The sequence below is a fragment of the Hippoglossus stenolepis genome, chromosome 17, assembly GCF_022539355.2.
Source record: "Hippoglossus stenolepis isolate QCI-W04-F060 chromosome 17, HSTE1.2, whole genome shotgun sequence".
Lineage (NCBI taxonomy): Eukaryota > Metazoa > Chordata > Actinopteri > Pleuronectiformes > Pleuronectidae > Hippoglossus > Hippoglossus stenolepis.
In genome coordinates, this window is record NC_061499.1 from 14,484,265 (window position 1) to 14,511,842 (window position 27,578).

The 27,578-nt window shown below is 44.5% G+C and overlaps 1 protein-coding gene across 17 annotated transcripts in view; it reads left to right on the plus strand.

The window, feature by feature from the left end:
- The window catches only part of adgrb2 (adhesion G protein-coupled receptor B2), a 217,020-nt gene extending 194,282 nt beyond the window's left edge, over nucleotides 1-22,738 (plus strand). For 11 of the 17 annotated variants that reach the window (XM_035183245.2, XM_035183249.2, XM_035183259.2 and 8 more), the window contains 6 exons: nucleotides 30-202; nucleotides 392-1,096; nucleotides 3,591-3,626; nucleotides 6,090-6,203; nucleotides 16,495-16,548; nucleotides 18,963-22,738. In XM_035183245.2, the coding sequence (XP_035039136.1) occupies nucleotides 30-202; nucleotides 392-1,096; nucleotides 3,591-3,626; nucleotides 6,090-6,203; nucleotides 16,495-16,548; nucleotides 18,963-19,139 (1,259 nt within the window). In that variant the 3' untranslated portion in view covers nucleotides 19,140-22,738. Of the gene's footprint in view, nucleotides 1-29; nucleotides 203-391; nucleotides 1,097-3,590; nucleotides 3,627-6,089; nucleotides 6,204-8,711; nucleotides 8,794-13,572; nucleotides 13,625-16,494; nucleotides 16,549-18,962 lie in introns of all 17 variants that reach the window. The other 6 variants (XR_004698785.2, XM_035183254.2, XM_035183255.2 and 3 more) reach the window with 6 other exon arrangements.
- The last annotated feature ends 4,840 nt before the right edge of the window (nucleotides 22,739-27,578 follow it).

Consider the following 27,578-nt stretch of genomic DNA (forward strand, 5'->3'; position numbering starts at 1 on the left):
ACTCTCCGTTTCCCCAACTTCTCCCCCAGTCATTTTCAAGGAGGTCAACACCTGTAACCCAGCCACCATCACCGGGACCCTTTCCCGCATCTCTCTGGATGACGAGGAGGATCCTAAGCTGGCAGCCCATCAGGAGTGCGGAGTCGGAGTCAACTTCAGCTCCCTCCCCGGGAACATTCCCCCTCCCAACCTGATTGTACAGGTACGGGACTGAAGAAGTTTACGCTCATTGATAATTGGGATGATCACTGTCGGGCCTTGCTCACTTTGTCTGTCCCAAACAAAACAAAAAAGCATAAATGTCGATGAGATAAGAAACTATCTTATCTTCACTGTCAGGCTGTTTAATGTGCAGTTGATAAGCAGTTGATTTCTCGTTTTCTTCCCACAGGTTCCACCACTAGGCGGCCTCAACGAGCTGAGTGATACGCCCCTGAAGAAGGAGGTGAACGTGGACCAGCAGAGACAGCAGGGGCAGCAGCGCAGCGGTGCTCAAATCTACCTGTGCACTGAGAGCGGCCTGGGCTGGGCGCGCCCACCGGCTTCCTCCAACAACTCCCAGGATGGAAGTGGGAGTGGAGGAAGTGCAGGAGGAGGAAGCGGCGGAGGAGGGGAGGGAGACTACATGGTCTTGCCTCGTAGGACGGTCAGTCTCAAGCCCCCAGCGCCCTCCTCCCAAGGAGGCCTGGGCCTGGGGGGCGAGGATAAGCCTCTCAACATCGCGGTGGACGACCCTCCCTTCCCCCCGCCTCCCTCTCCCCTGACCCTCCACCCGGCTGAGAGCGAGGCCTACCCGGCAGATTTTGTCCCGTCCAGTGTGGGCGACATGAACATCACCATGAACCTCAATCGCTCCTATGGGACGATCAAAACCATGCCCCACGGGCACGCCCACATGATGGCCCCGGGTGGTCTTGTACACTCCCACGGAGGACACATGCACTCCCACGGCCATTCACTCCAGCTGAAGCCGGGCCAGAGGCCGTCAGTCAGACAGATTCTGACGGGGGGAACAACGGTGGAGAGAACCAGGACCCTGCCACGTAACCTGGGCAGCACCAACGCCAACACCAGCCTCTCAGCAGGATCCCTGGAGGTGGGTGAGAGATTGAGGGATGAGGGAAGAAAAGGTTCCCAGTAGTGGTGGAGCTTCTCCTCTAATGTCCACCTTTCACCCGAGATCATGGGTTAAAGTTGTGGATGTGGTAGTGGTGTAGTTATATAACGCAAACTAGTGGATTAAGAGAAAGAGAAGAGAAAGCGATCTAGTGGGAGGAGGTGCTCTTTGAAAAAGGTGCATTTATTTAACTTATTCTGTCTATGTGAGCACTTTAAACCCTTTTTGGTATTTTAAACAGAAAAATTCAAACGAACATGATTTGCATTCAGTGTCTCTTAGTTTAAGAATGACTTTAAAACGAGCCGATTTGCATCCTGAACAAGTCCAACAATTCCATCCAATTAACATTTGTTTTTACCTCGGGAAAACACAACATTCTACTCTGGACACGGATCTGACTGTAAAAGGATGTGAAAAGAATTTGAATGTATTATATCCATAAAATTACAGATTTTAATTACATTTTAACAATGTGTCAAACAGGCTATGATGTAGAAGTCTGCTATCACAACTGTTATTATTTTCCACTGAGCAGTATTTCCTGCTGCTGACTGAGGCAGTGAGTGTCGAAAGGAGTTATTCTCATAATGACAGACAGCTCTTCTCTGTGTGTGTGTGTGTGTGTGTGTGTGTGTGTGTGTGTGTGTGTGCGCGCGCGCCTGCTAGCGTGCGTGCGTGGCATGTGTGATACCCCCTCCTAACCATACAAGGTGGCATAGCAGATGGACTGAGACAGACAGGATCAGGGGAAATACTCCTGCTGAATGTCAGCCCACCTTAATGTTATAGCCCAGACACACACACACACACACACACTCTGATGTACCTACACACAAAAAAGAAGCAAACAAAAACTTGGGCACACACAGATTGAATCTTCCCCCCAATGGCATCTTGCTGACTCACAGGGTTGATTAAAGAGATGGAAACGACACTTTCAGTGAAAAGTGCAGATGCTTAATTCAGGGCTGAGGACGTTAAGGACGAGTCATTAGAACTCATAAAAAATCTGTGTCAGAAGAGCAACGAGTGCACTCATGAATACCAAAACAAAAAAAAGGGGATTCTGCGGAGGAACCTGTGGAATGCAATTCACTGCGTTAATTTCACCCTGTTTGAATAGGCTTGATTTGGAGATGGATATCAGAGCGTGCCTCTCAAGATTAAATCACAGCGGCGTTTTACTCCGCGACTCAAACATGGTGACGCATAATGGAGGGATCACGCAAATGTACTCCCGGTCTTCATCTCACTGTTGATTTTTAGTCACAGGCGTTCACGGGGCTAACGGGGCATATTATCCTATTATCCTACTGTAGAAACCAATAGAGTGAGTGTTGAAACATAAATGAGTATCTTCTTACAACAAGCTGTTGGTTATAGAGGTCAGATTATCATAAATTTCCCTAAATTTAATTCGTACATGCAACCCTAATGAGAAACTAGTGTGTACGTTGCTGGGTATCTCTTTTAGCAGCATCAACTCCCGGGATCAAGAGATTCCTGATGAATATTGTATGAGTGAGTTAATGACTTATGTGTGTTCCCACCAAAACATGCAATATACTGGCACATGTACAGTATATGCATGTTGCATGTCTACCATAACATAAAGAAAAACTCAATCAAGGAGATTCTCTAGGAAAGGTAAGGTTTCTCTGCAGGAGGGACGGTATATTTGCATTGTTCCGTGAGGAGGCGAATTCACAAAGGGAAGCGGACGCCTGAGAGAGAAACGCACTTCTCTATCTGTTTGCATTCCTCTTACCTTTTTAAAAGCCTGGCTGCCGTAGCATCAGATCAGCAAACTCTGCCCTTTTCAAAGAGCGAATGCAGCTTTTAACTAACTGTGGAGAGCAGCCCCTTCTCTCTGCCAAATGCAAATCTGCCAGACAGCGAGCGCCAGATAGGAAAGTCGGAGATGGAATGTAATGCAATGCAATGCAATGTCAGGGCCAGATGAGCTGGAAATGTCTGCAGCTGTTAAATTGGCGGCTCGTGTGCTACTCACCAAAGCCGCGGGGGCCACATAAGAAGAGAGAGGTGGGGTCCAAGCAAGATAAGAGGATGGAATCAGTTTCTCTTTTGATCAGAACAATCTCCAACACATTTTCGACAAATTTCTCAGACAGAAAACGGCGCAGGATGATTTACGCTCGGGTCGTAATGATTATATTTGAGACCATGTGAGCCGAGAAATTATTATTTCACTCTAATTCTGGGTTATTCCACTTCGCTAAACTTATTATGTTGCAAGAGACGGCAATAATTAGCTTTTTGCTATGGCAGTTGCGAGGATATATGTATCACGCTGGGCAGCCGGCGCACATTAGCGCTCCTCTTGTTACTGAACAACGGCTGCAAGAGAGATCCACAGAGAGACTGCAGATAGAGACGTCTGAAGTTCAGTAGTAGACGAGGGGTGGTCATTGATGCTGTCTTCTCTCCCCCTGCCCCCCTCCTCTTCCAGAGGAAAAGAGTTCGGTACTCTGAGCTGGACTTTGAGGTAAGACCCTGACCTCACCCCCTCCTCCCCCATGTCATCAGCCTGCCTCTGCTTTCTTGTGCTTCTGCCAGGATTTGAATAACACGTAGAGGAGCAAAAAGCACTGCTAAGCCCCCTCCCCCCTCCGCACCTGTGTCTCCCCTTTGCATTTAGAACGATGAACTGTTTGAGAACCACCTGACGTAGTATGCTGTTTCTCCAACGGTGCCCTTTAAAACTGACCCTGCCTATTATCTGTCCGACTTAATTACTGTCAATTAGCATCGTGGAAACAAAAAACATCACGCTGACATGTACGATTAAACCAAACGATGCTGTCGTGTCATTGTCAGGGGGTCCTGGTTGAAGAAACAGCAAAGTAGAGTGCTTTTTGTGTCTGTATGAGTACAAGTAGTTTAGTCCAAGGGTCGACACACGTCTGTGGCCGTAGTTGATTGGCTGGTTATATCTGTTGGAACGATTTGGGTCGGCAGCGTGTGAGTGTGTTTGTATTAGAATGACCCGGGTGCCCTGGGAATCTCCAGTCTCTGTTAAGTGTACCTGATAACCCTGAGTTACTAAATTTACTGCACCACTCTTTGCACTGATGCTTTTTCTTTTTGTGCAATTGTGACATTTCAACCATTGTAAAGACTGGACATTCACCTTCCACCATGCAGAGACTGTATGTACTGCGTATAGAGGGTATGAGTGGGGACAAGCTACTAACAGTGACTATGGCTGATCATTCTCCCTATCTGGCAAATTCACTGGAGAGTCATAAGTGGCTGCTGCATGAGCAAAGAGGTCTGCTCTCCTGGAAATCATCTCTTTTCTCTTCAATTGACTATTGACTTTTCAGAAAGAGGTTGACATTCATAAACCAGGGAAGGTTTCACTTCCATAATCTCATGGAATGTAATCACCGTGATTTAGTTTTTTCTCTTAAACTGAGTTTGCCCTCTTATACTTTCAGCAATTAACTGAAATGTTCTTTTAGCAGTTTTGAACTTAATTAAGAAAGTAGTCATGTCGGAAAATAATACTTATAAAACACTTAACACTTAAAGAGCTGCTCCACTGATTAATTATTGCACTTGCAAGACATACAAAAAAGAGAGCGGTAAGAAGAGCTGCTTTCAGACATGCTTCAGACATTTTTCTGAAAATTTCTGGATGTGAGAACACTAATGTCCGAGTCATTTGCCCCCAAGATTTTGCGTAAATTTTCCCGGCAGCTGGAGGATTCACAGCGAGCATGTGGGTGTGCTGATGATGGACATGAAAAGGACATAAACTAAAACAGTACAAATATCTCAGGTGGAAAAAGAGATGCCATCTACGTAGATTAAGATGCCGACAAAGATGTCAAATAGGAAAAAAAACAAGTTTCAAGAACTTTCAGTGATAATCGCCAAAGCAGTCAATGTGCTATGAAATCTACACGTCACGTCCTGCCTCCTGCATGCTCTACCCAGGCACCACCCCTCGCCTGAATGTACCGGACAATCATACTGGAAAGTTGGATTTCGGACATTTTCCCAGAGTTCATGTCTGAAAACAGCTTGTGTGTAAAATTGGTGGAGTGCTCCTTTTAACTGAGCGGTCTTTCATTTGGAGGTAATTAAAACCAACTACCTGAAGTCATAGTTTAATCAGATGACATTTTGAAATGCTTCGGTATGACTCAATACAAGGACATGCCAAAGACAAGAAGGGAAACTAAATGCATCGCAGCCAAGGGAACTATCTTAGCTCAGCAGAGATAAGTGACCGCTCTGAAGATCCCGGGGGCCAGTGCTAAGCGCAGTCCTGCTCGGTAAGTGTGCGGTAGTGGGTGCTGGATTCTTGCCCCCTTCCCCCGTGTCATCCGTGCAATCTGCTTCGACGATTAGCTTCTGTCGAGCAGCTCCAGCACTGCCCATTAGCACAGAGAGACAACAGCAGTGACACTGACAAATGCAGTTCGCTGTCACAGACTCAAAGATCTGGACTGTAGCTGCCATCGAGCCGGACATATTCTGAACACAGGAAGGGCAGTTTTTGCCAAATGTAATTTCAAACGGGGCCCGAGTTAAATTCCACTCCATCTGTTACACGTTTAATGAGTTAGACAAAAGCCTGAGCTAACAGGACCACCAGCTAGCAGGCACCGGTCTGCAACAATGGCATTTCTGTCAGTCATTTCCACCAAATTCTCACTCTAGGGACTCCTCTGCAGCGCTCCCAGTTGCCAAATTCCTAAAGACTGAGGAAATGGATGATGTATGAGCATGAGCCAGCAGTCGATCGATCTGTCGGCATCCCTCTCTAACCCCCTCTTCGTGGCTGGCATCACTGCCGTCCCCTCAGCCTTTTACCCATCCCCCACCCACCCCCGCCTGCTCATACATTGGCCCGACCCTTCTTCCTTTTGCCATTTTTTCTTTTCTTTTGGTTTCAATTTGGTTCATTTTTGCTGTCCCTTCCTGTCTTCCCTTCCAGAAAGTGATGCACACTCGCAAAAGACATTCTGAGCTGTACCATGAGCTCAACCACTCGTCCAAGTTCCACACCATAGACAGGTATAGCAGGGACGCAGCCATGTCCACATTCAAGGTAAGACCATTGCCCAAGAGTGGGGTTGGGAACTCGCTGTACCCACGCACTTCCACTCCCCCCTCACACTCTGTCACTAAAACCCCTCCCCGTTGACACTGAACAATAGATTATTCTTCACTGAATGTGGCTGAATATCATCAGCACTATAGTGACATTGCTTTCACTTTTAAATGCAGCTTTCAGGCCACTATAGTCATAAGAATTCTGAGCATAACTCCCAGTCATTTACAAACATGAGGTACTTTTGAAAGCGGTTGTATTCATTACGGTGTCTTTTTTTCAGCCACCCTGCGAAAATGTGGAAACGTTGCTCTAACAAGGGAGCTTGAATTTAATGTGAATACTGCATATATTTCCTTTGCCATTTGATTAATTCACTCGTGTACCTATTATCACATCCGAGGACAATTGAACAATTTAAACTCCTCGTAAATACAACTCTTAAGGCGCAGTCTATTTCTGCCTCCCCGCCGTATATCCAATTTTATGTCTCAGGGAAACTGGCCTGAACTAAATTTGAATTCTCACTTTGGTTACTTGATGAGCTGTTTGCTGATAATCAATCACAACCTGTTAATGGAATCCTAATTGTGCAATTTAAGAGCTGTGAAACAATTTCTCACCTCGGCATAATTGTCAGAATGCGCTGCTGAAAAAAACCCCACCTCGTCTATGCCCACAAATGTTTTGTGTTTGCCTTTCACACTTGTTAATATTCTGTTTCATGGAAATCATTGTTTATGTACTGTGCCTGTTTTATCATGTATGTGTGTGTATGTGTGGCGTCTGAGTGGATTGTTACAGGAAGTGTGTGTGTGTGTGTGTGTGTGTGTGTGTGTCTGTCAGTGGGGTGCTTGGGTGGGCACCTGTGCTCATGAGGCTCAGAAGCATATTTGAATCATTAATACGCCATTAGCAGCAGACGAAAGAGTCCCCGCTTGCTCTGCACTGACCTTCAGAGGACCAGTTTCATAAAAAATTCAAATGCACACGCACACGCTCGCACTCCCCTCGTCCGCAAAGGCTTCAGTGCGTGTAGCCACGATGAGTTAGTCCGCCTTGATAGGTGTGCTTTCCCCTGGCATCAGCGGCATGCTGGTTCACATCTAATTTACACTGCCAGTGGAGGAACAGAAGCCAGGATGACATCTCTCATATTCCCCGTGCCATGTAGCAACACACATATCGTACATACACACACACATGCACACAAACACGCTGTCATTTCCAAGTACCAGACTTGGTCTTTTCCTTTTACTCCGTATTTGCTCAACGTCTTGATCAAGATTTTCAAAAGGCATTGACCGACTCCCCGTTCATTAATGCCGAGCAAATATGTCACGGAGGGGGAAGAAAAATGGCAGGCTGCTAGCAACAGCATGAGCTCCATATTAGAAGTCAGCGGTTCTAAACAGTCGCGCCGCAGCGTGCTAATGTGCCTCGGAAGGAGCTCAGGTGCGCTTTGAGATTACGGCCCAACGTAAAAGGAAATGAAAGGCCAGCCACAAATAATAGAGAGGCTGTGTTTGAACTAATTAAGAGAAATTGGAAGCCACGTTTCCTCTGGATTAGTGACGTCACTGGAAGTTATGAAACGAAAGGGCAGCAAATACACGGCCAACTCTTCCAAATCCCCCGTGTGGGAAGTGAGCAGGCAGTTCACTTAACTGTGAATAATTACATGGATAATGCTATCAGTGTCAGGCCTTTGACGGGAGCCAGAAAGAGTTCAGCTTGGCTGTTGTCAACATCTCACTTTGAGAGTCACCCCCAGACATGGACATGCTGACTATACAGTAATTATGGAGATGAGAAGGGTGTGTGTGTGGGGGTGTGCGTGTCTGTACACTTGCATATTAGATTGCCTAGTGCCTATGTATGTGGCTGCATATCTGTGTGTGTGTGTGTGTGTGTGTGTGGTTGCAGGCATGAGTGCGTATGTCCACTTGTCTGTTTTTGTTTGCGTTTGAAGTCCTTGTGCGTCTTTGAAGCACATAAACTGTGTTTAGGAGACAATTACTGCATGAGTAATGACATAATTGTTTCATAATAACTTTAATAACCTCCCTGCCATGCCATATGACAGACACTGACAGGGATTTTAACATATATTACACCAGTGCCACATTTTAATAGCAAACATAATTGCATTTCACCAGGATATCTTCTCATGGATGAATACCCAAAGTACTGTGGAAGCTGATATACACCCTCAACTTCATATGGCCAATTGACTGAGTCCCTTAAGGACAGGCGCTAGTGAGCATCTCACCTTTTAAATGATGGAGACGCTTGGCCTATTCCTGGCAATACTTCTATAAGGAAAAATCTCCCCCCCCCCGCCCTTATCTGCCCAATGATGAACCATCAATCTCTAAAACTCATTAACCTCGCTGACCTTTGCAGGCCTCTCCCTCCTTTAAAGGGCCTAAACAGTGTTTTAACCCACAACTAACCACCCTGTGACCTATTCTAACCACCGTGGCGGGTGTTCGTCCACCACAGGTCCCCCCTCCCCCTCCACCGAGGCACAACATCGAGCCATCGCTAGTACGCAGAGCGTCCCTCGTTTACAAAGAGAGTCAACGTAAGGCATGCTAAACCCCGCATAAAGACGGTGCAGTAGAGCCCCCTCTAACTCACTCTAAACAGGCCGATGAGTTGATGTGCTACATGTCACTGTATGTGTCCAGTACTTTGCCACTGTTTGTTCTGCAGCTCTGTTGGTCAATATCGCAGCAGTGTACATTTCACATGGAACAGAAAGTTGGTTAAACGCCTCCTGCAAACATGGATTGTGCAATTGTAACAAGCCACAGCTGACCTGTCAAGCTTCCACATGTTGAATGATACTCTGCATCTTCAATGACTTTTTCCTCTGTCTGGAAACATGGTCCAGGAGGCCATTGTCCTTTTCCTTATTGGACTGGATAAAGTTTACACTCAAGCCAACCCAACCAATGCTGCCTGAGATAGAATTACATTTACCAAACCACCACAAATACAAAATAACTGGTAACATCGAATAACAGTTCTTACTTCTCTCCCAATATAAAGTAATGCTAGGACTGAGACGAAGCAGCTTCAGTGTCAGTCTTCCTGCCCAGTATCTGTGGATGTAGGTGAAGTCAGTGCAAGACAATTTTCAGCCAAAAACATCGAAGTCAGCCCAAGACGGCGATTTAAATCACATCACTATGCTAATGTTACCTTGCTACAGCTGAATTGATGGTTACCCACAAGATTTGAAACCTATTTCGTTTAGCTCTCTTTGAAATCAAGTAGGAAATGTAAATCTGCTGCTGTCATCATCGAAGTGCAAATGTGCTGTGCGAGAAATGAAAGCTTGACAGGTTTAGCAACAGTAACTCAGGGGGATGGGGCTTAGCCAATGGTTGGTTCAGAGTATGGTACTTTTAGCTTGTCTAGCGCCTGCTGTACATGCAACGCCAGACACACTGGCTATTTAAAGACTCTGTGTACAACTGCATTAACACAAACAGTGTCAAACTACACGTTTAGTCCATGTAGCTGCTCATCTACTTCCTGTCACTGCTGTTTCATATTGAAGTGACTGTATTTCATGAGCCTTAATGGTAGGTGTGGTGGTGTAAAAGTTTGGTGCGTCACAGCTTGTACCCCTTTCTTCTTCAGCATTCATGTAGTGGATGCTAGTTCCCCTCCCTCCATCAACTCCTTTACAAATTCAAATTGAAACATCCAATCTGGAATCACGGTAACCAGACAGATGGATTTGTAAGGTGGTTTGATGCATCTTCTTTGATTTAGCTTCCATTATGAAAAATCCCCGAGGGATTTTTGTCTAGCTGTTGTTGTTTACACGATCAGTGCGTCCGTTTCAGTGCCTGAGTTGGATCTTGCGACGTAAACACCCTAACCAAGTGATAAATGTGTTCATTAAGACAATGAGTCATCCAAACCAATTTATAATCACCTCATAAACCATGATATTCCGTCCATAAAAGAGCTCATTGGCACTGAAAAGGGCCAAAACACGATGCACTTTGTATGGTTGCTGATGAGAGACTTATGACTTATGGGCTCAAAAGAGACCTGATCCTTTTTTACGTCTGTGAAAAGGTAGGATCTCGGTGTTGGGAAGATGAGTGAATACCAGAAAATGTATTTTTCTCACATCCAATCTTCTGTGTCAGTGCAGTGGGCTTAAAGTGGTCTTGAGCAGTGCATGTGCCATCACAGATAGAATACACACACTTCATTCTCTTGATTTCATGCTTTCTGTGTCTTTCCTCTTTTCTCCATACACACTCCCCCTCACACACTTCTTAACCCTACGTTGCCCAGTAACCACACTACTAATCCCGACATCTACCGCACCACCGTAAGTTGCACAGTGATTACTCAAGGTGAGGCTGAATAAATGGAAACGAAGGGGAAAGACATGACCAGAAAGATGGGGGATGCAGACACTATATCTCAAGACTTCCCATTAACCTCAATGTTGAAAATCACCTTGTCTGCCTTTGCTATTAGGCAGCTGAAGCTAGCGGAGCGAGTCCTGTGTAAATGCACATGCTGCCCTGTAATTATTCAAAAACATACAGTATGCATGACCTTTAAATTCTACTGTGTAAAAAGTCTAACTGGTGAACTATGGCTAAAAAAGGGCACTTGCGAGCTGTGACAGATGCAACTTTGCATTTTGTTAAACAAGCTATAAGAGGAACTGAGGTCTCATGTTTTGAATGCACTGTATGTACACAGTTGTTCTTCATTAACATGTCTAAAAACGACCAGACCTATTTATATAATTTGTTGACTTGTGTACTGACATTATCCAAAATTTTACCAACAAGGTAACGTTTGAATTAAACTGCTTTATCCATCTGTGCTATAACTTCTGGGGCAAATGGCGTACGACAAAGGAAAAACACTGCTAGGCAGTTAGCTAGTTGGCTGTCCCTTCTGCTGTTTGATTTGGTCACTCACGATTCTTCGTTACCGTTTGTTGCGTAACGTTAATACAACTTTTTTACATTACCTCATCTGTAAACATGATTTGCGCTTCACAACGACATCAAACGATGCCTTTTGTTATTATTTTAACTGAGAGACCCCTAGTGGCTGAAGTAACATATTGTACGATTAAAGAATATCAGTATTTCTGAATTAAGTATAACACATGTATTGTAGTACCCGACTAGATTGCAGGCTTCACATTAATGCTAATGCCAATACCTAAATCAAATGCTGCCCTGTTTTAAGTACAGTGCGTATTCTGGCAGGGGCCATATGGCCAGCAGAGGAACCGGAGTCCATTTTCATTGTGCCTCCCCTAATGGAGACATGGTACAGATGGAGTCAGTGGGGTTACTGAAAGACAGAGTGGATGCGGTGTGGATGCAGTGCAGTATGTTGCAGCATTAGTGTCTGCGCTCATATTTAGCTTTTTGGTCTTTGTCAATGTGGAACAAGCCTGTTGTTTTCTATCCTCTCCACAGGGTTCAGAAGGTCATAACACAAATTAGCATGCAGTGCCCAATGATGCAGTGTTGTGGCTCTCAGTGTGTGGGATGGACTCAGCGTGTGTGTGTGTGTGTGTGTATGTGCACTGCATAATGGCCTGGCTGATGCATTTTTTAGCTCTCAAATGGGATATATTTCCATCCCATCGCCTGCTCTCCTCTGCTGTGTTCTTGATGAAATGAAGTGTGCTCGGCTTCCCCCTGCAGATAGACAGTGAGGGGTTGTGACAAGCGCAGTGGGACGGAGACAAAGACAAAGGAAACAAGTGTGGTACTTTGTGTTGTGATTCAGCCCGTGCTGGATCAGAACGGGGGGGGGGGGGGGATTTTCGATCATGAGCGATGTATTTGCAATTCAAACTAAATGGCTGGAGGTGTGTGTGTGAATCCTACGATGAAATCGATGGTCGATTCAGCAACATATATGGGAATATGTTGTGGTATTTTCTCCATTAGCCCGCCCGATAAAGGAGAGGCGCAACCCGGGGTGCTCTCTTTATGCTTCCGCAGTCAACATTAGTGTCTGTTATTGACTCTCCAACAATGTTTTCGGGCCACTGAAGGGAAATTTAGCTAAGGTAATGTGTGTGTTTTGAGAGTTTCTCGTGTAAAATGAAGATGTATAATTTCAAATGACAAAGACCCAATTTTTGTTGATTCACTGAGGGCAATTTCCCTGCACTTACAAACCCCGTAGGTCTTGATAGTCAATTTGCCAGCATTAAGCTGAGGGGCTTCAATTACACATTCCAGCAATAAAGCAAGTCCTCCCCACTTCTACCTCTTCATATCTCATTCCCCCCTCCATTCATCCTCCCGGCTTGACATTTTCCCTCTCTCGCTGTCTCCCTCATCTTCCCATTTCTCCCTCTAAAGTCAGCCCCTCGGTGGCACGTTTGAGGCATTAATTGAATAATTAATTCCTCTCATTAGCTTGTTTTTAATTATTTCCTTGCCCCCATCCCTGTGCCAAGTATAAACTCATCAACTGTTTTCATCCTTCCACATAAATTGCCCATGAAAACCGAGCGCTGGCGGAGTGTAGCTTCTGCACACTGGCTCTATCAGTGGCTCCTAATGAGGGGACGGTTAGCCCAGGCGGAACAAGCCTAACACTGCCTTCATGCACCAAGAGGCACAATACTAATTTAGCTCATTTAGTGTCCTTGCGCCAATTAAAGGGAGGTGAAAGGGGCCAAATTCGCTCGCTGGAACTGTTTTCTCTATAGGAGCAGTGGCCTTGGACTGCGCCGCGCCGCACAGGCCCAGACAGCAGCGAACCAGGCCCGTGTGTCTGATTGCTCGTTTGTTTGCAATGTGTTGCACTAATGGAATTTATTTGCCCTACATTCTCCAGATTTGGCTCCTTTGAAGGGCCTTATTACTTGTGACACAGATTCCTTCCCGGCTAAGGGGTAAATGGTGCTAAAGACCGCTATGCCCACTTAGTCTATTTTTGTTCCCCGCTAATAAATGATCTCTGGTGCTGAATTGGCAATCTGAATTCTATCGTTATCTTGATGATACAACGAAAGAAGCAAACAAAACACGTAGAGACGTTGAAATACTCCGGTTCTGCTTCAATGACTCATAAGCCCACTGACAGCTGTACAACCACAGTCAAGTTCTGGTATCCACTCAGTCTCCTTCTGCATTTTTTGATGTTACATTCATGTCCTTCATGTATAAATGTGCTTTAAGTTTCTTTCATGTGGGCCTCACACTCGCTGTATGTCTTTCTTTTTGCCCCGCTGCTACATCTTACTGATTTCTGATTTTTATTTTTATTTTTTCTTGTTTTTTTGTTTACTGTCCTCTGTTGGCTGATCGGGCCTCGTGTTGCATGTTTGTTGTCTCAGTATGAATGTAGCCAGACACTGAGCAGAACCATGGGCATCCAAGTCAACAAAGGTAACGTTAACCCACTCACCCACAGCCACCCGTCCCCAAACCCCCCCCCCCCATCATTCACAGACAGCCAATCCAGACATTATTTCCATTCCATGTTCTAAATGTGGGGGGAGGGCGGGGGTCTGAGTGGCCTCATCCACCAACACTGTCGCAGAGGCATCTCAAAGGCTCTTAGATGTTTGTGTGTTATCTTTGTGCTAGTTCGTACTTCCCCACTGAATCGCTACAAACTGTTTTCCTCAATTTAGCTTTGTCAGTAGCTCGTAGCGTCTCCTCGCAGAACGCAGTGTAGCCTGTCTGTCACTTCTAAAGTTGGAGCGATTGGGGCGAAACACTTCCAACTGGCGACTGTCACCAGTTTTACTAGTGATGGACAGACGATGTATTGAGGGGGTCCTGTGGTGCTTGCAGCCGCGTCACCTTTATTTCCTCCTGCTGTGCCTGCGAAAGTATAATAGAGAGAACTTTATACTCCTATGATGCCCTTTAGAAATCCACAGAGCAGCACTTGTAGGTTTGCTAAAACGGTTGACATTGTCCAGGTATGATATCAGTGAATGAAATTGAAGTCTGCGGTTTCCTATCGTGACGAGTGGTGATGCACAGACTGGACTTTTAGAGGTGAATTATTTCATCGCGTTGGACACCGCGAAGGCTGATGATGCAGAAATATGAAGGCGCTCATTAGTGTCCGGGAACAGAAGGCCTGTCATATATTGCCGTGTAGTCAGGTGGGTGATAATGCTCATCCCGTCTCCCAACCCTGACAGGTTTGGCTTGTATACGCTCTGCAAGGCAGTCAAAACAATAGAAATAGGAACTAGGAGCGCAAAGAGAAAGGAATTATAAATGAATTAATTAGATTAGTATTTCTTGCCACATTTCCATCTGTTCCATATGGTCTATGTAGAAAGTGTAATCCCTTAATTAAAAGTGGTAATGCTGCAATCTAAAAACACAATATTACAAATAAAAGTCCTACATTGAAATTATCATTTGCAGTTAACACTTGTGTATGATATGCAGGAGTAAATGCAGATATATAGCCTTTTTACTATATATTACTATAATATTATGACTAATTCGCTGACGTTTTTGTAGCGTTTTACTGTTGTGGCCGGCGTTTACTACTTTATACTACATGTACCGGCAGATTTTTTAATATATGACAATGCATTTTATTGTATGAACAGATCATAAAATAATGTGTAAATAGAAACTAAAGCTGTCAGTTTAATGAGAGTGAAGTAAATAGTTCTGAATACTCGAGTGAAGTTCTTTAAAATGTGACTTTGTAGTGTAGTGAGATACATTCCTCCAATGATGCAGCTGTCATGAACATTAGATTATTATATCAAATTGATTCATTCCAGCCGGAATCATGAACACATCAAGACTCCCTCAGGCTTTCTGCTAAGCCATAGAAATAGTTTTCATCTCAGAGAGCAGTAGAATTTGAAGTCTTACATTTCGACACCAAAAGGTTTGTCTTTGTGTCTGTCGTTACACACACATCAAGAAACACACACAAACACACACACACACACAAAAAGACAAACACAAAGTCCCAGACTCTTTCATAAGCAGCTCTCCTACAAAACATGATGTGCAGTTTTGTCTGCTGATTTTTATGGACAGAAAAAGTCAAACAAGATGTTAGTGCGTCACTGTGTTGCAGAAACTTTTTTTTTTTCAATGAACATAAAAAGTTCAAACTTGACAAACAGACCCCAAAAAAAGCTGTAGTTTGTACGGTCAATATTAGCGGAGTTGTTGGAGCCGCTATAGGGAATAAATCTGGGCGCAGTCGGGGATTCAAAAAGTACAAATGACAAGAGCGTCACCCCCAACCCCCTCATGACACAGACGCACGCACACACACACACACACACACACACACTGTATCGAGCTGTTGTATTTGTATTTTCTACTCTTCCGATTTTTCCCACTGGTGCTGCTGGGCTCACCACCCACAGAGAAGCAACACACCATGCGCATGAAAGAAGAAGAGAGACACACACAAAGAATGACAGATAACACTGCAGAGCTACAGCAGGATGTGAAACAAAATCTTACAGTCAGCCATGTCCACTTCAAATCCCAGCGTAAACCACCTAATGTGTTGTGTTAACACATGCAGAGTGCAGTGTAAAATCAATACTGCTGATGGTGTATATCCCATGTGCTAATAACCCCGATTAGATTACCCTCTTTCAACATTATTTGGAAAAACATGAGCTACAAAGCCTCTTGCTCTGCACAGCACATGCACTGTTGTGGCGTTTAGAATCCGCCCACACGCCGTTCCTTTCCTTTTTATCCCTTTAAATAGTAGTCGTAGTCGCTGTTATTGACGCGTAGCATGTAGAAGCATCTCCATCACCCCCCGTCCCCCCCTGTCCTCCTCGCCTCCTCCGATTTCAGTCTTCTCCTCAATCTCAAGCTCTCTCGCCGGTCAGGATGTTAAAAATACCTCCTGCTCCAGCGCGGCTCAGACGACGTGTGCGTGTGTGCGTCATGTATGAACATGCACTGTTTCTGTGCGAGTGTGTGCATGTTGTGTGAGTGTGTGCAGGTGTTATTCTCTCGTGAGAGTGTGGGGATGGATGAGAGAGATGGAGAGAGAGAGAGAGAGAGAGAGAGGGAGAAGGGGTAAAGTGTGAGCATGAAGCAACAACTGCCTCCTCACCTGCTGAAGGTGTGGGAACAATGCGATTGTCTCAGGGCAGAGTTGTCAGTGACTGTGACCTCCCCTTCTCTCTCATTCCCTCCCTCCTCCCTCTCTCTCTCTCTCTCTCTCTCTCTCATCAAACCCCCCCCAACCGCCCCCCACCCTCCTTGTCCTCTCCCCTCCCATTTCATCACCACAGAGGGAAAAGCGATGGAGCATTTCGTCTGCCGGAGGTGAAAAGAACTCGTCGAGTGTAAGTAGAGGGGGTTTCTGGCGGAGAGAGTGAGGGAAAGAGGGATGAGATGATGGGGTGGGGAGTGGGGGGGTGGCTTTGGGGGCAAGGGCAGGAGCGGAGGCAGGCAGGCAGGAGATGGTGAAAAGGGAAACGGATAGACACGCGGTAGCAGCACAATCGCGTTAGCCTAGTCTCCCAGGGATAAAGTTGGGCTTAACTGCAGCATTACCCGCACTCCTGCATCACAAAATGTTCCTTCGCCAGCATTTAGCATGCAAATTGGCTCCCAGATTATGCCTTTTGTATTCATTTTACCAACTGTCAGGCTGTGACGCAGGGAGAATGATAATCAGGCAGATATTGCCCCCTAGTGCTCGGGCGAGGATCATCACGCTGCAAGGGGGGGGTGGGGTGCTGTGCTGCTGCAGATCAATGAGTTGTATGTGTGTGTGTTAGTGTGTGTGTGTGTCTCAGATGAAGAGATAGACAGGGTTTGAGGGTGTGAATAGCTCAAAGTGAATTTCTTGCAAGTACTTAGAAGTGTTGGTGCAATGACAGGAGGGCGGGACTGTGGGGAAGAGAATGTGGAGGAAACAAAAAAAACGAAAGGAGCAAAGAAGGAGAGCGCTGAGTTGTTCTGAGATAGATTTGATGGGTACAGATGCAGGAACACTCGTCTCTAATGGATTACACATGTGTGCAAACAGGTCCTTCAACATCACAGAATTTTACTCTCAAGTACACTTTCACCAGCCCTTATTTTAGGACAGGATGCTGCAAAGTGTTTAGAGGATGAATATTCAGGCTCCGCAGCTGCAGCTTGCTTTTTTTCACTTCTGTGGAAAACACCACGCGAAATTCTCATCTCTTTCATTTTTTGGGGGGTTTTGGAATCATCTGGGCGAGCGCTCCCTCGTGTGTTCTTCCCCAGCTCATATCTGTACGATCCTAATCTCCGCGAGATAGCAAATCCGATTTGAATAATGTCCCCTTATCTGATGCATAATGCCACCTCTAATTCTGTTTTCAAGCTGCTACCCCCTTCTCGCAACATGTATTTAACACGCATGGTCACCACATCTGCGGACCACAAGCAGCAATCACAGACGCCAGGCCTGGAGGGTGTCACGCTTTTTAACGGGTTCATTTGCAAAGTTAGAAAGATGAAGCGGTGTCTTGAACTGCAGGTGGGTATGGAGCTGCTTTTCAGAGTCGGGGGGGGGGAAGGGCCTTTGAAATTTGCAAAGGTTCGAGTGTGAGGCCAATTTAAATGTATCCATCTACTAATGTGTTTAGGGGTGAAAACTGCCCAAAGCAATTGAATTTATGGTTCTGTCTAAAAAGGAAAAATTCTAGTTTACACAAACAAGGGATTCATTTCATAGCGCAGGCGTTGATTTCTACCTGTTGTGAGGTCAGGCAGTTTAAAAACCTGAGTGTACTTTAAATGTTTGTAGCAATCCCTCATTGCATTGCATTGTGCGTAACTTCGGTGAGTAAAAATTAAAACCCTGGTTCCTCAGTTGTGTTTGGTTATAATGCCATTGGAAGGAAATTTATATAAGAATTTGCTGACTTAACCAAATCGTCATTTTGACACATATAAGATATATGATGTGTTTGTGAGTTTTACAGGTGCTAATGGGTGGATTTAGTTTTACCTTCAGATATCGCTAAGGGAAGCTGTCTCCCACTAGCAGAGCTCAGTGACTGAAGCCTTCCTTTTAATGGACATATAGTCAAGTGGTACTAATCTCCTCATGTATTCCACCAGAGAGTAAATAAAGCTGCTTTCAGACATGCACTAGACTACACGGATATCCTCCTGCAGTTATCCAAAAGGGAGAGCATGTGAGAACGCAAACGTCCGAGTCAGTTGACTTTACCTGCCAGTAAAACCTCCACAGAATGTCAGGGAGAGCCCCGTGCATGTGAGAATACAGCAGGAGACTGTCTGGAGAATTTAGTGGATGTGTTGACGCGACAGACGCAAAGAATACAAATATCTCTGCATGAAAAAGAAGGGCCGTACGTGTAGAAGACGCTGAAGGAGATGTCAAGTTGGGAAGATGACGTCATTCCATAGCTTTTGGTGATGAGGGCCGACGCCAGGGTCGATGTGCTGTACACAAAAAGGTGTCATTTCTGCAGTGGGATTTACTTGTCATGTCCTGCCTCCTGTCTGCTCTACCCAGGCGCTATCCCTCACCTATACACACTTTTTCTGTTGTTGTGAACGTGTCGGATTCTGGACAATCTCGTGCTATGTTCTTCATTTGTGTCCAGATAATGTCCCTGTTGTCCGTAACGTTGCCACTGTTCAGATTAAACTGGAGAACTTTGACCGAGGCTTTGTCTGTTCCAGTTTCACTGTAGGCTCCTTCAGCTGCAGCAAACTTAACTGACCCTCGCATGTCCTCCTTCTCCATCAGGACAAGTCAACCCCAGAGGACCAGAGCTCCTGGGACAGCTTCAAGACCATGACCCCCGAGCTGTCCATCGTGCCTGGGGAGCAGAAGGACCGGATGGAGCTGCACAATAAGAACTGGGACTCCTCTTCTGCCAACACACCCGACTCGTCCGAGGGGGACTTCCAGACTGAAGTGTGAAGACGCACAGATGTACACACACTTGAAAACACACGCTCTCGTTCCGAGATATGGTACCGATGCACACGGAGATACTGAACCTCTGAGATGCTATACATAAGTACATGATTTTTGGCAGAGACCTCACCCCCCCCCACACACACACACACACACACACACACACACACACGCACACACACTGCTCCCCGTCTCCTGCAATGTGCTCTGTCGGATCCCAAAACTGTATTTGTTTACTTCTGCAGTGGACAGACATCAGAATCAGAATCAGAATTCTGGAAACATGGAAAGAAGACTGTTCTACACTATATTTTCGCAAAGACTATTGAAAAGAAAGAACAGGAGCTTGACACGTCTGTGGTCGAGGAAAACATTTTTAAACGGACTTCAGAAAAAAAAACAGTGAAAAACCTATTTCTGAGAAAAATTGTCTTGATTTTATTCTGGAGAAAAAAAGAAAGATCTCTGTCAATTGTTTGATGATTTGGGGGGTAAAAAAAAAAAACAAAGAAGAAGAATATTTCTGCACCGTTCTGTTCTTTTTATAGCGAGGGGAAGAAAATCCCACTGAGGTTTCTCACACTGGTAGCCCCCCTAGGCACCCTGCTTTCGTTTATTTCCTGTTCCCTTCTAATGGGTGAAGACAGCATTCAATCTCTCAGTCTTTCCCTGTTTTTTCTTTTTCTTTTCATATTTTTCGATGGATAGGGGATGTGGGGGGGGGGCAGGTTAACGCTGCTCATTGATTTGCCATCCTCTTTGCTTTTTTTCAGGTTCCAGTTCAACAATCCCATCCATGCATTCTTCTCACATCCTCTTCGTCAACATTGTACCCCCCCCCCCTCCTTATTTTGTGTATTTTCTAAATATGTCCTCCCCTATGGTTTGAAACTTTTAATGAAAAAAATAATACGATTGAAACAAATAACTACCAACTGAGTTGTGTTCTATGGTTCTTAACTGTTGAAGAAGAATTTATTTTCAGACTGTTTTTTAATTTTTTTTTTTATTCTTTTTCCTAATTTCCTGTGAGAATAAACCCATGTGGAACTTAAAAAAATGATTTAGGACACACGCAGCACAAAAATATGAGATTGCTTTCTGGGGTAATGTGCGCCGCATGTTATCCAGCCATGAGGGAAAAGAAGGATAGTGATCGTCATGCAGATTCTCGCATCTTCCTGCTTTTTTTTTTCTCCCGCACTGCTCGCAGATAAAGGCCTTTAAAGATTGCAGCATCTGAATCCATTTCAGCCATCACCAATCACAGTGATGCCAGAAAAAGATGATATCTCAGTCACTTTCGGCGCGAATTGAATCTGTGCTGGCGCTGCGCGGCATCTCTCATCCCTCAAAAACGTATCGCTTACAGTGAAGTATTGATCCGTTTAGCGGCGAAACTCTTTTCTTCTTTCTATAAGATCGTAAAAACCAAGCACGACTTCCTTTGCTTTCGTCTCCCACCTCCTTCCCTTTGCTAATTCTCCTTTGCCCATTATCCCACCTAGCGTCGCACTACATGGGAAGCATGAAATCTTGATGTTAGCAGTGGAGCCTGTTGTATAATTCCTCGATCACATGGATCCCTCTCTGTGTGGTTGCATGTAGAGCTTGTGAGCACAGCAGCTGCAGAAAGGGAGAGCGAAATAGGACGACAGAGAGGTGACACACTGAGAAAACATAACTGGTGGTGATTCTTCTTTCTTGACATTCTACATCTTCGACTTCAGTCGCTACGAAAGGGCAACCCATTTCCTGCTGTTGCTACATTAGCACATAAAGCCCTCCACACACTGAGAGAGAGTCAGAGTGCAGGACGAATTCACATGATCAATCAAAATCAAATCAATTTATAGAAAAAAGTAAAATTCATGAAGATGAACAAAGTGCTGTACAAATTTTAGGTAAAGGCAAAAAAGAATATGGTAAAGTGATAAATAGTAAAGGCACAGTCAATAGAAAAGACATGAATAACAACACGAATGTGCAAAAATGTAAAACAGAAAACAAAGTTAAATCAATGAATGATATAAATATTAAATACTAATATTAGATCAACTAAAACCCATTAGAAAAAAACATGTTTACCAGGGGAGTGTCAACCTATGTATGCATTTTAAAACAAAGAAAAGAAATTTGAATTTGACTGATTGTTATGTAAGACAGAAGCTGCATACAAACAATGTTCATACAAACTTTGGACAGGAAGAGCTTGGAGATGGATTGGAAATTAGGTTGTTAGATTTGTCAAGGTTTGCCTTTTTAACAAGAGGTTGGACTATTCGTGTAAAACACGATGGGACAGTTAAATATGCAAGATATATATTCATGATACGAAAATTGTCTCATCTGACAATGTCCCATACTTTCTTTAAAAAGAGGACATTGTTCTTTCATACAGTTGGGCCCAGAAGTCTTGAATGGACCAACACTTGAATGGGAAAGTGGTGATGGTACCACAATGGTACCTCTATTCCTTTTCTTTCTTTGTTCAAAGAGGCTCCCATTAATCCTAGAGTCTAAAGAAAGAGATGAGACAGTTTAAGTGGGATAAAAATAAGTGCAAGAGAACCTTGTATCCAAGGAAAAAAGATCCCAAAATATGTAGCGAAAAAGCTCGAGACAGGCAGAGATGCAGATTAAGTCTTGGGGGTGCTCAAAACAGTAATTATCCGGGGATGGTGATTTGTCCTGACATTTTCCAATGCAGACCTCGAACCATCTGTTTAAAGATCCCTAATGTGGTAGTAGTGTGGCGCAGCGCAGATGGCGAGACAAGAGTGCAGCCCTTCTAACCTTTCAAGCTAATCAGCTGATGGGCAAACCTACAGCTCACCTCCCCTCAGAGGAGGACGTTACTGTAGGTTCGGCCCCAAGATGCCGAGCTCGGGTCACATTCACCCGACCTTGCGCGAGGCTCAGGTTCTCAGATCGACCGTACAGTGTGTCCACAGAGGTCTGTCAGCTACGTGGCCCCAGTCAAAGAAATTACGAGATTCTAAGGAAAGAAGGAAGGAAGGAAGTGTGGATTAAGTGCAGTATTCTTTTTTGTTGCATCAAGGGAAATTTTCCATATATTCCTCTGTCCTCATTGTGTGTCTTCAAGCTCAATGAGAACTGGATATTTACCTTTCATCTCCCACAACGGTAAGTGTGATGCTGTTCGACTGATGGAGACAGAAATTCTTGATTGTTCAAGTGTGCCACTACAACCAAGGACCACCTGGCAACTTGTGTTCTATGGGAAACGGTGGTGGGATTAACATGTTGGTCCGAGTGTGTCAATCTTGTTTTTGTTTTTATTATAGAGGCCAAACTCAGAAATGAATATGAAACACTGAAGTCAATTTGCAAGTTAAGTCCGTGTGGAAGGCAAATTTGAGAACATTCAATGCTCACCTTCACCTCCACCCTTCTTCCTCCAACGCTTAGGTGTGAACCGACTTGCTCCAGCCGCCCACGACTCCAGTTGATTTATTACTGAAAAACCCTCCCTTTCCTTCTCTCCCTCATTTTTGTTCTTTTTATACATAAGATTGTACAAAGTAGTCCTCTAATGTTTTCATAGTGTCTTTTTATATGAAAATAAATTTTCAAATTGATCGAAATGTCTCATATGTGCATACACGCTGCTTCGGGGGCGTCTGCGGATGAGAGAGACTATAGAAACTCTTTCTCGGTCTGCAGTGTACTCGCAGTAATAGCGTGACAAACGCCGTTACCCAGAAGCATTGAATCGTAACTGTGACCAATCAAGAGACCCTGCTGGTCTGACTGAAAATGTGAGAGGAACAGTTCTGTGGGTTTGAAGTTATGTTGCATCCAAATCACCAAAGGGGGGAAATGTCAACTCAAAGTGATTATTTCATTAAAAATGTATGAACTTTGGGGCGATGTTTAGGCAAATAACAATCCGCTTACAAAAATTTCCCCAAAAACGTCTCTTGTTATGTAAGATGGTGAAAATAGCCACAGTGGACGGGTTAAAATAGTCCAGTCAGTGATGCTGCAATGGAGGAATGAGAGAGGGACAGTGCGCATGCCTCAGTCACTCTACATTTGCCCTCCAAGGGGATTGTGGATAATTACTGTAAGTGTGGATGAGTCTGCCCGTGGAGCTGCCATCAGTCACCCTGGAGAAAGGCCACCAACTGGAACCTTCTCGAGGGAGTGCAGAGGGATGAGGGAGAGGTCAGAGGAGGAAAAAAGTAGAGAGGCCGCAGCCCCAAGGACGAAAAATGCATGGTGACAGAGTAAAAGCAAGGAAGGGACTTTCACATCACCTCTGGCTGCAGAGTCACTGTGATTAGAGGGCCTCTCCGTTCTTTTTCCTCGAGGTTCATAGGTAATTAAGTTGTGGCACTGGTGTGTCACCCATGACCCAAGGAGGGACCCTGCTGACGAATAACACGGGGAGACAAGGTGAAAAGTGGACTGACATGAGTTGGGCTGGGGAGGCATATATAACAAATTTTCACTTGAAGCCGTGTCCACCAGGAACCTCCTGTCAAGTGCTGCCTTTTGCTTGATACTTACAAACGAAGACGGGACATGCTACTGCGTGCTGCTGACAGCCCGGGGAGATTGGTGTGTATTAGCGCTCAGAACAACAAGTCCTGAAAGTTTAATTTAGTCGAGTAACAACAGCAGAGCGATGCAAATAGTTCCTGTGTGTGGTTTGGAGTGTGACACAGCAGGAACAAGAAGCACTACACTTTTCATGCATAGTTAAACTAATAATCAGCAGGACTTACTTTGCTGTCAGTGCTTGTTTTGCTTCTTGAACAAGCTGTTACTGCCGCGGTGTTCTGTCTCGCTATTCCCAGGGATCACTGCACTAAAGAGCTACTGGTACTGTGACATCACCTTTTAAACAAATAACCACGGTCTGTTCTACTGAGCTGCACAAAAACAGCAGAACTATACTTATGATATTGTTTTCCCATTCGGAACAATTTAAACTAGTGCGTTCTGCATTATTGCCTCATGATTTGTTTAGACCTTCATCGTTGTTTTGCTCACGTGGTGCATATTGGCACCAATGGTATCTAAAGAAGCTGCATTTTGTAGAACGCTGTGTACATTAGAGTTGAAGGGAACTTGTTGGAAAGTAGGGTTTGTTATGCTTGCATGTGTTTGTCAATTAATACATAACTAATTCCATCAGCATTGTAAGAAACAGTATTGTATAGGTACCCTGCTTTTATACTCCAAACTTAATAAAATGCAGCATTATACATAATATATTGTACAATGTTTAAGTGCATTGTATCAAAAAAGTAGTAAACTGTAAATTATGTTTACAGAAACCAGACTGTAGAAAAAAACTTAACATGTCTCCATACTGCTCGTGTGGAGTCTTCCAAGTGTCCGCAAGTCCCAACATTCATATTCGACTGGAAACAAAGTCATTTACACCAAGCCTAAAAGTCCACCAGAAGTGGCTAAGATAGCGGACGTTAGCATTTCCAACAGTCCCTGAATGCACCTCGTCGGGAGTCTTAACACGGATTAACACGTGTTGTAAATGACGCCGTTTCGAGTCGAATCTGAATGTCAGGCCTTATGGACACTTGGATGACACCACAGAAGCAGTATGGAGACATCTTATGTGTCTTTTCTGTCGTTGTTTTACGTCTGAAGATAAGTCCCTAATATCTTCAGTTGTATTGGATTCGGCTGCTACACTGTTTACCCCTGAAACTCCACAAGTGTTTTGTGGACTCAAACACTTCACCCACCCCTCCATTGTTATAGGGGTGAGTAGATAATGAGTGAATTATCTTTTTTTTTTTACTTTACTGTAAACAAGAGTTCCATTCAAAGCATTAACTAAGGTTTTTGGTTAGAAAGACTGAATGATGTAAAGTAAAAACCAATACGTTACCTTTGACTAATCATCAAAGCGAAACAGAAAGACCGTTAGGCACTAGAAGTGGAAACTGAATGAAATGTACCGTATGGACCAGGCCTTCAGCTTTTTTAAGTCAGATATTTCAAGTGAGAGGAAATGGGAGGTTGAGAGAAACTAAAATAGACGAGCAAAGTCAAAGAAACAAGCAAAGCAAATACTACAGAGGAATAACAAAGAACATCCTTGAACAATGAGGACTTTGGACAAAGTGACAGTGAGTGATAACTTGGGAATACTGTATGCGGCAACCTGTGAGTGGAATTACATGTCTTACTTTGACACTGCAGCAAGGTGAAAGTGCGCTGGGAAGAGGCCTTAGTCCTGAGTACAAATCCATTGCTCTAATGGTTGTAGCATGTCCCGTCGCCCCTCCCCGGCGGCAGACAGATGGCTTTGTCTAACACTCTCTGGTGCCATGCTCCTCAGAGGAGGACACAGGAAAAAGGGAGCAGATTGACGGATTAGAAAGGAGGATGAAGTGGACAAGGCCTGTGGAGGCTGGTGGACAGGAGTGCTGATGAAAGTGAAACTCTGCGCGGTTCTGTGAAGTTTTTACTTGAGGATATGGTGCAAAGTAGAAGATCACAACGTAAACCCAGTCATGTAAAACCTCTAAACCAAGTTAAAGCCATGAGCAACCCTTTTTGGACAATGCCGCAGACGTCTCTTTTACTCATGTTTGATTAAACTGCAAATTCTCATCTGCGCTGTTATGGATCAGATCCCTGAATGCTTTGCGATGCCAGAATTTCAGTTTTGGCCGCAGTTCTTTGGCACTGATGGCGCAGATAGACGGCTCCTGTGAGACTGCCTCTCCACAATGGCAGTAGATGGCTGTCCATATGAAATGTCCTCGCTTGCCCTCATCCAAATTCTGGCCGTGCTAATCCGTCGAGTGTCTCAGTCCCCATCATACAGGATGGGATAAAGCACAAGTGGTCTTGGACACTTTGAGGGTGATTTATTCCGAGCTGACGTGAAGGCCTGGCCACAAAGCACTCTTCACATATCATGGCAACCTACATTTACTCGGAATGAATTGCCTCTTCTCACTGCCAAGGGCTTCTTGAAACACTGGTGTAATTTAGTGGTAGGCTTAGGCTAATACAGTTCCTCTCACATGCTGAAAGACCCCTAAATACTACGACTGGGACTCATTAGATGTTAAACATCTCCTGACTTACTGGAAGGCAAGAAAAGAACAGAGGAGAAGACCGAACTGCCGACTTACTCTCGGCTGTTTGTAAGAGCAGGGGCGCAGGAGATACACTAACAGGTACATGGAGGTGCCGAGTCGGGATGTGCCCGTACTCATATCTGCTCACAGCAGTGATAAGACATCAGGACCAGCCTCTCTAACTCCAACCTGGGGCAGCTCAAGGAACAGGCACCACAGCTGGTGGCCTAAGGTGCAGAATGTCATACCACTATCATAATTGAATTATTCATGGCTTCAGTAACACCATTATCAACAAGAACATCTTTTTAATTACAATGATAAACATGTTGCACCCCCTGAACTCTAATGCTGCTTTAAGACATGCACTGAACTCCGGATATTCTCCCGAACTTATCTGGAGGGCAGGACCGGCACGTGCACTTCTGCTGCTCTAGGCAGAAAATAATTATACCGCCCCTCTATTTGCAACGTACCATACCAGCAACTACACACAAACACCAATATGCCATACACATAAAGTGCTAGTGCACTAGAGCACGAGTGAAATCTAGTGCAACGCTGGTGTGCACAAAGTGCCAACAGTATTAAAGTATGCATGACACAATATGGGCATTTTGTGAATCCATATTATGAGTCATGGCAGCACATATAACTATTTCCCAAATAATCCAAGTTCAGGTCCCTAAACTGAATAATACCAATCTCTCCTATACACCGTTTTCTCATGTGCATCAAACACACATGAATGAAATGTGCACGAGCAAATTTCATCATCAACTTAAACAACGACTAGAGAGCAGATAAAGGTAAGTGTAAGTGTACGCCAGGCCTTCATCGCAGCAAAAGTCTTAACTGCATCCTCAATTTCGATTCTCTGTGCCGTTTCATGTTCTTTGGAGACTGTTGCCAGTCCATTAAGTCTGTCTTGTTTCATTGTACTGCGAAGCAGCGGAGGTAGTTTTCATCGTCACCGACGGTGGTTCGTCATCCTTGATATCACTCCCGGGATCAGTGTTGTGCCAGTTCACACTTAAAAAGAACTTGTTCAAAGTTCAGTTAATACAGATGAAAAAAAAACTAGTTCATGTTAATTTTAGTTTTTTTATGATATAGACGACAAACTTCTGATCATGTATTAAGTTATTAATCGATGGTGTCGGATCATGAATCTGGATCCTCTGGTCACTTTAACACTGAGTCCTGACTGTGTGTGTCACATCTCATGTTGTACCGAGCCTTAAAATGTTGACGACTCACTTTTCATGATGTTTAAATGCAGCCTCATAAACTCTGGAGTGAATCAAACAAAGGCTAAGTTAACTTCATGTATTGATCAGGTCCTGATAAT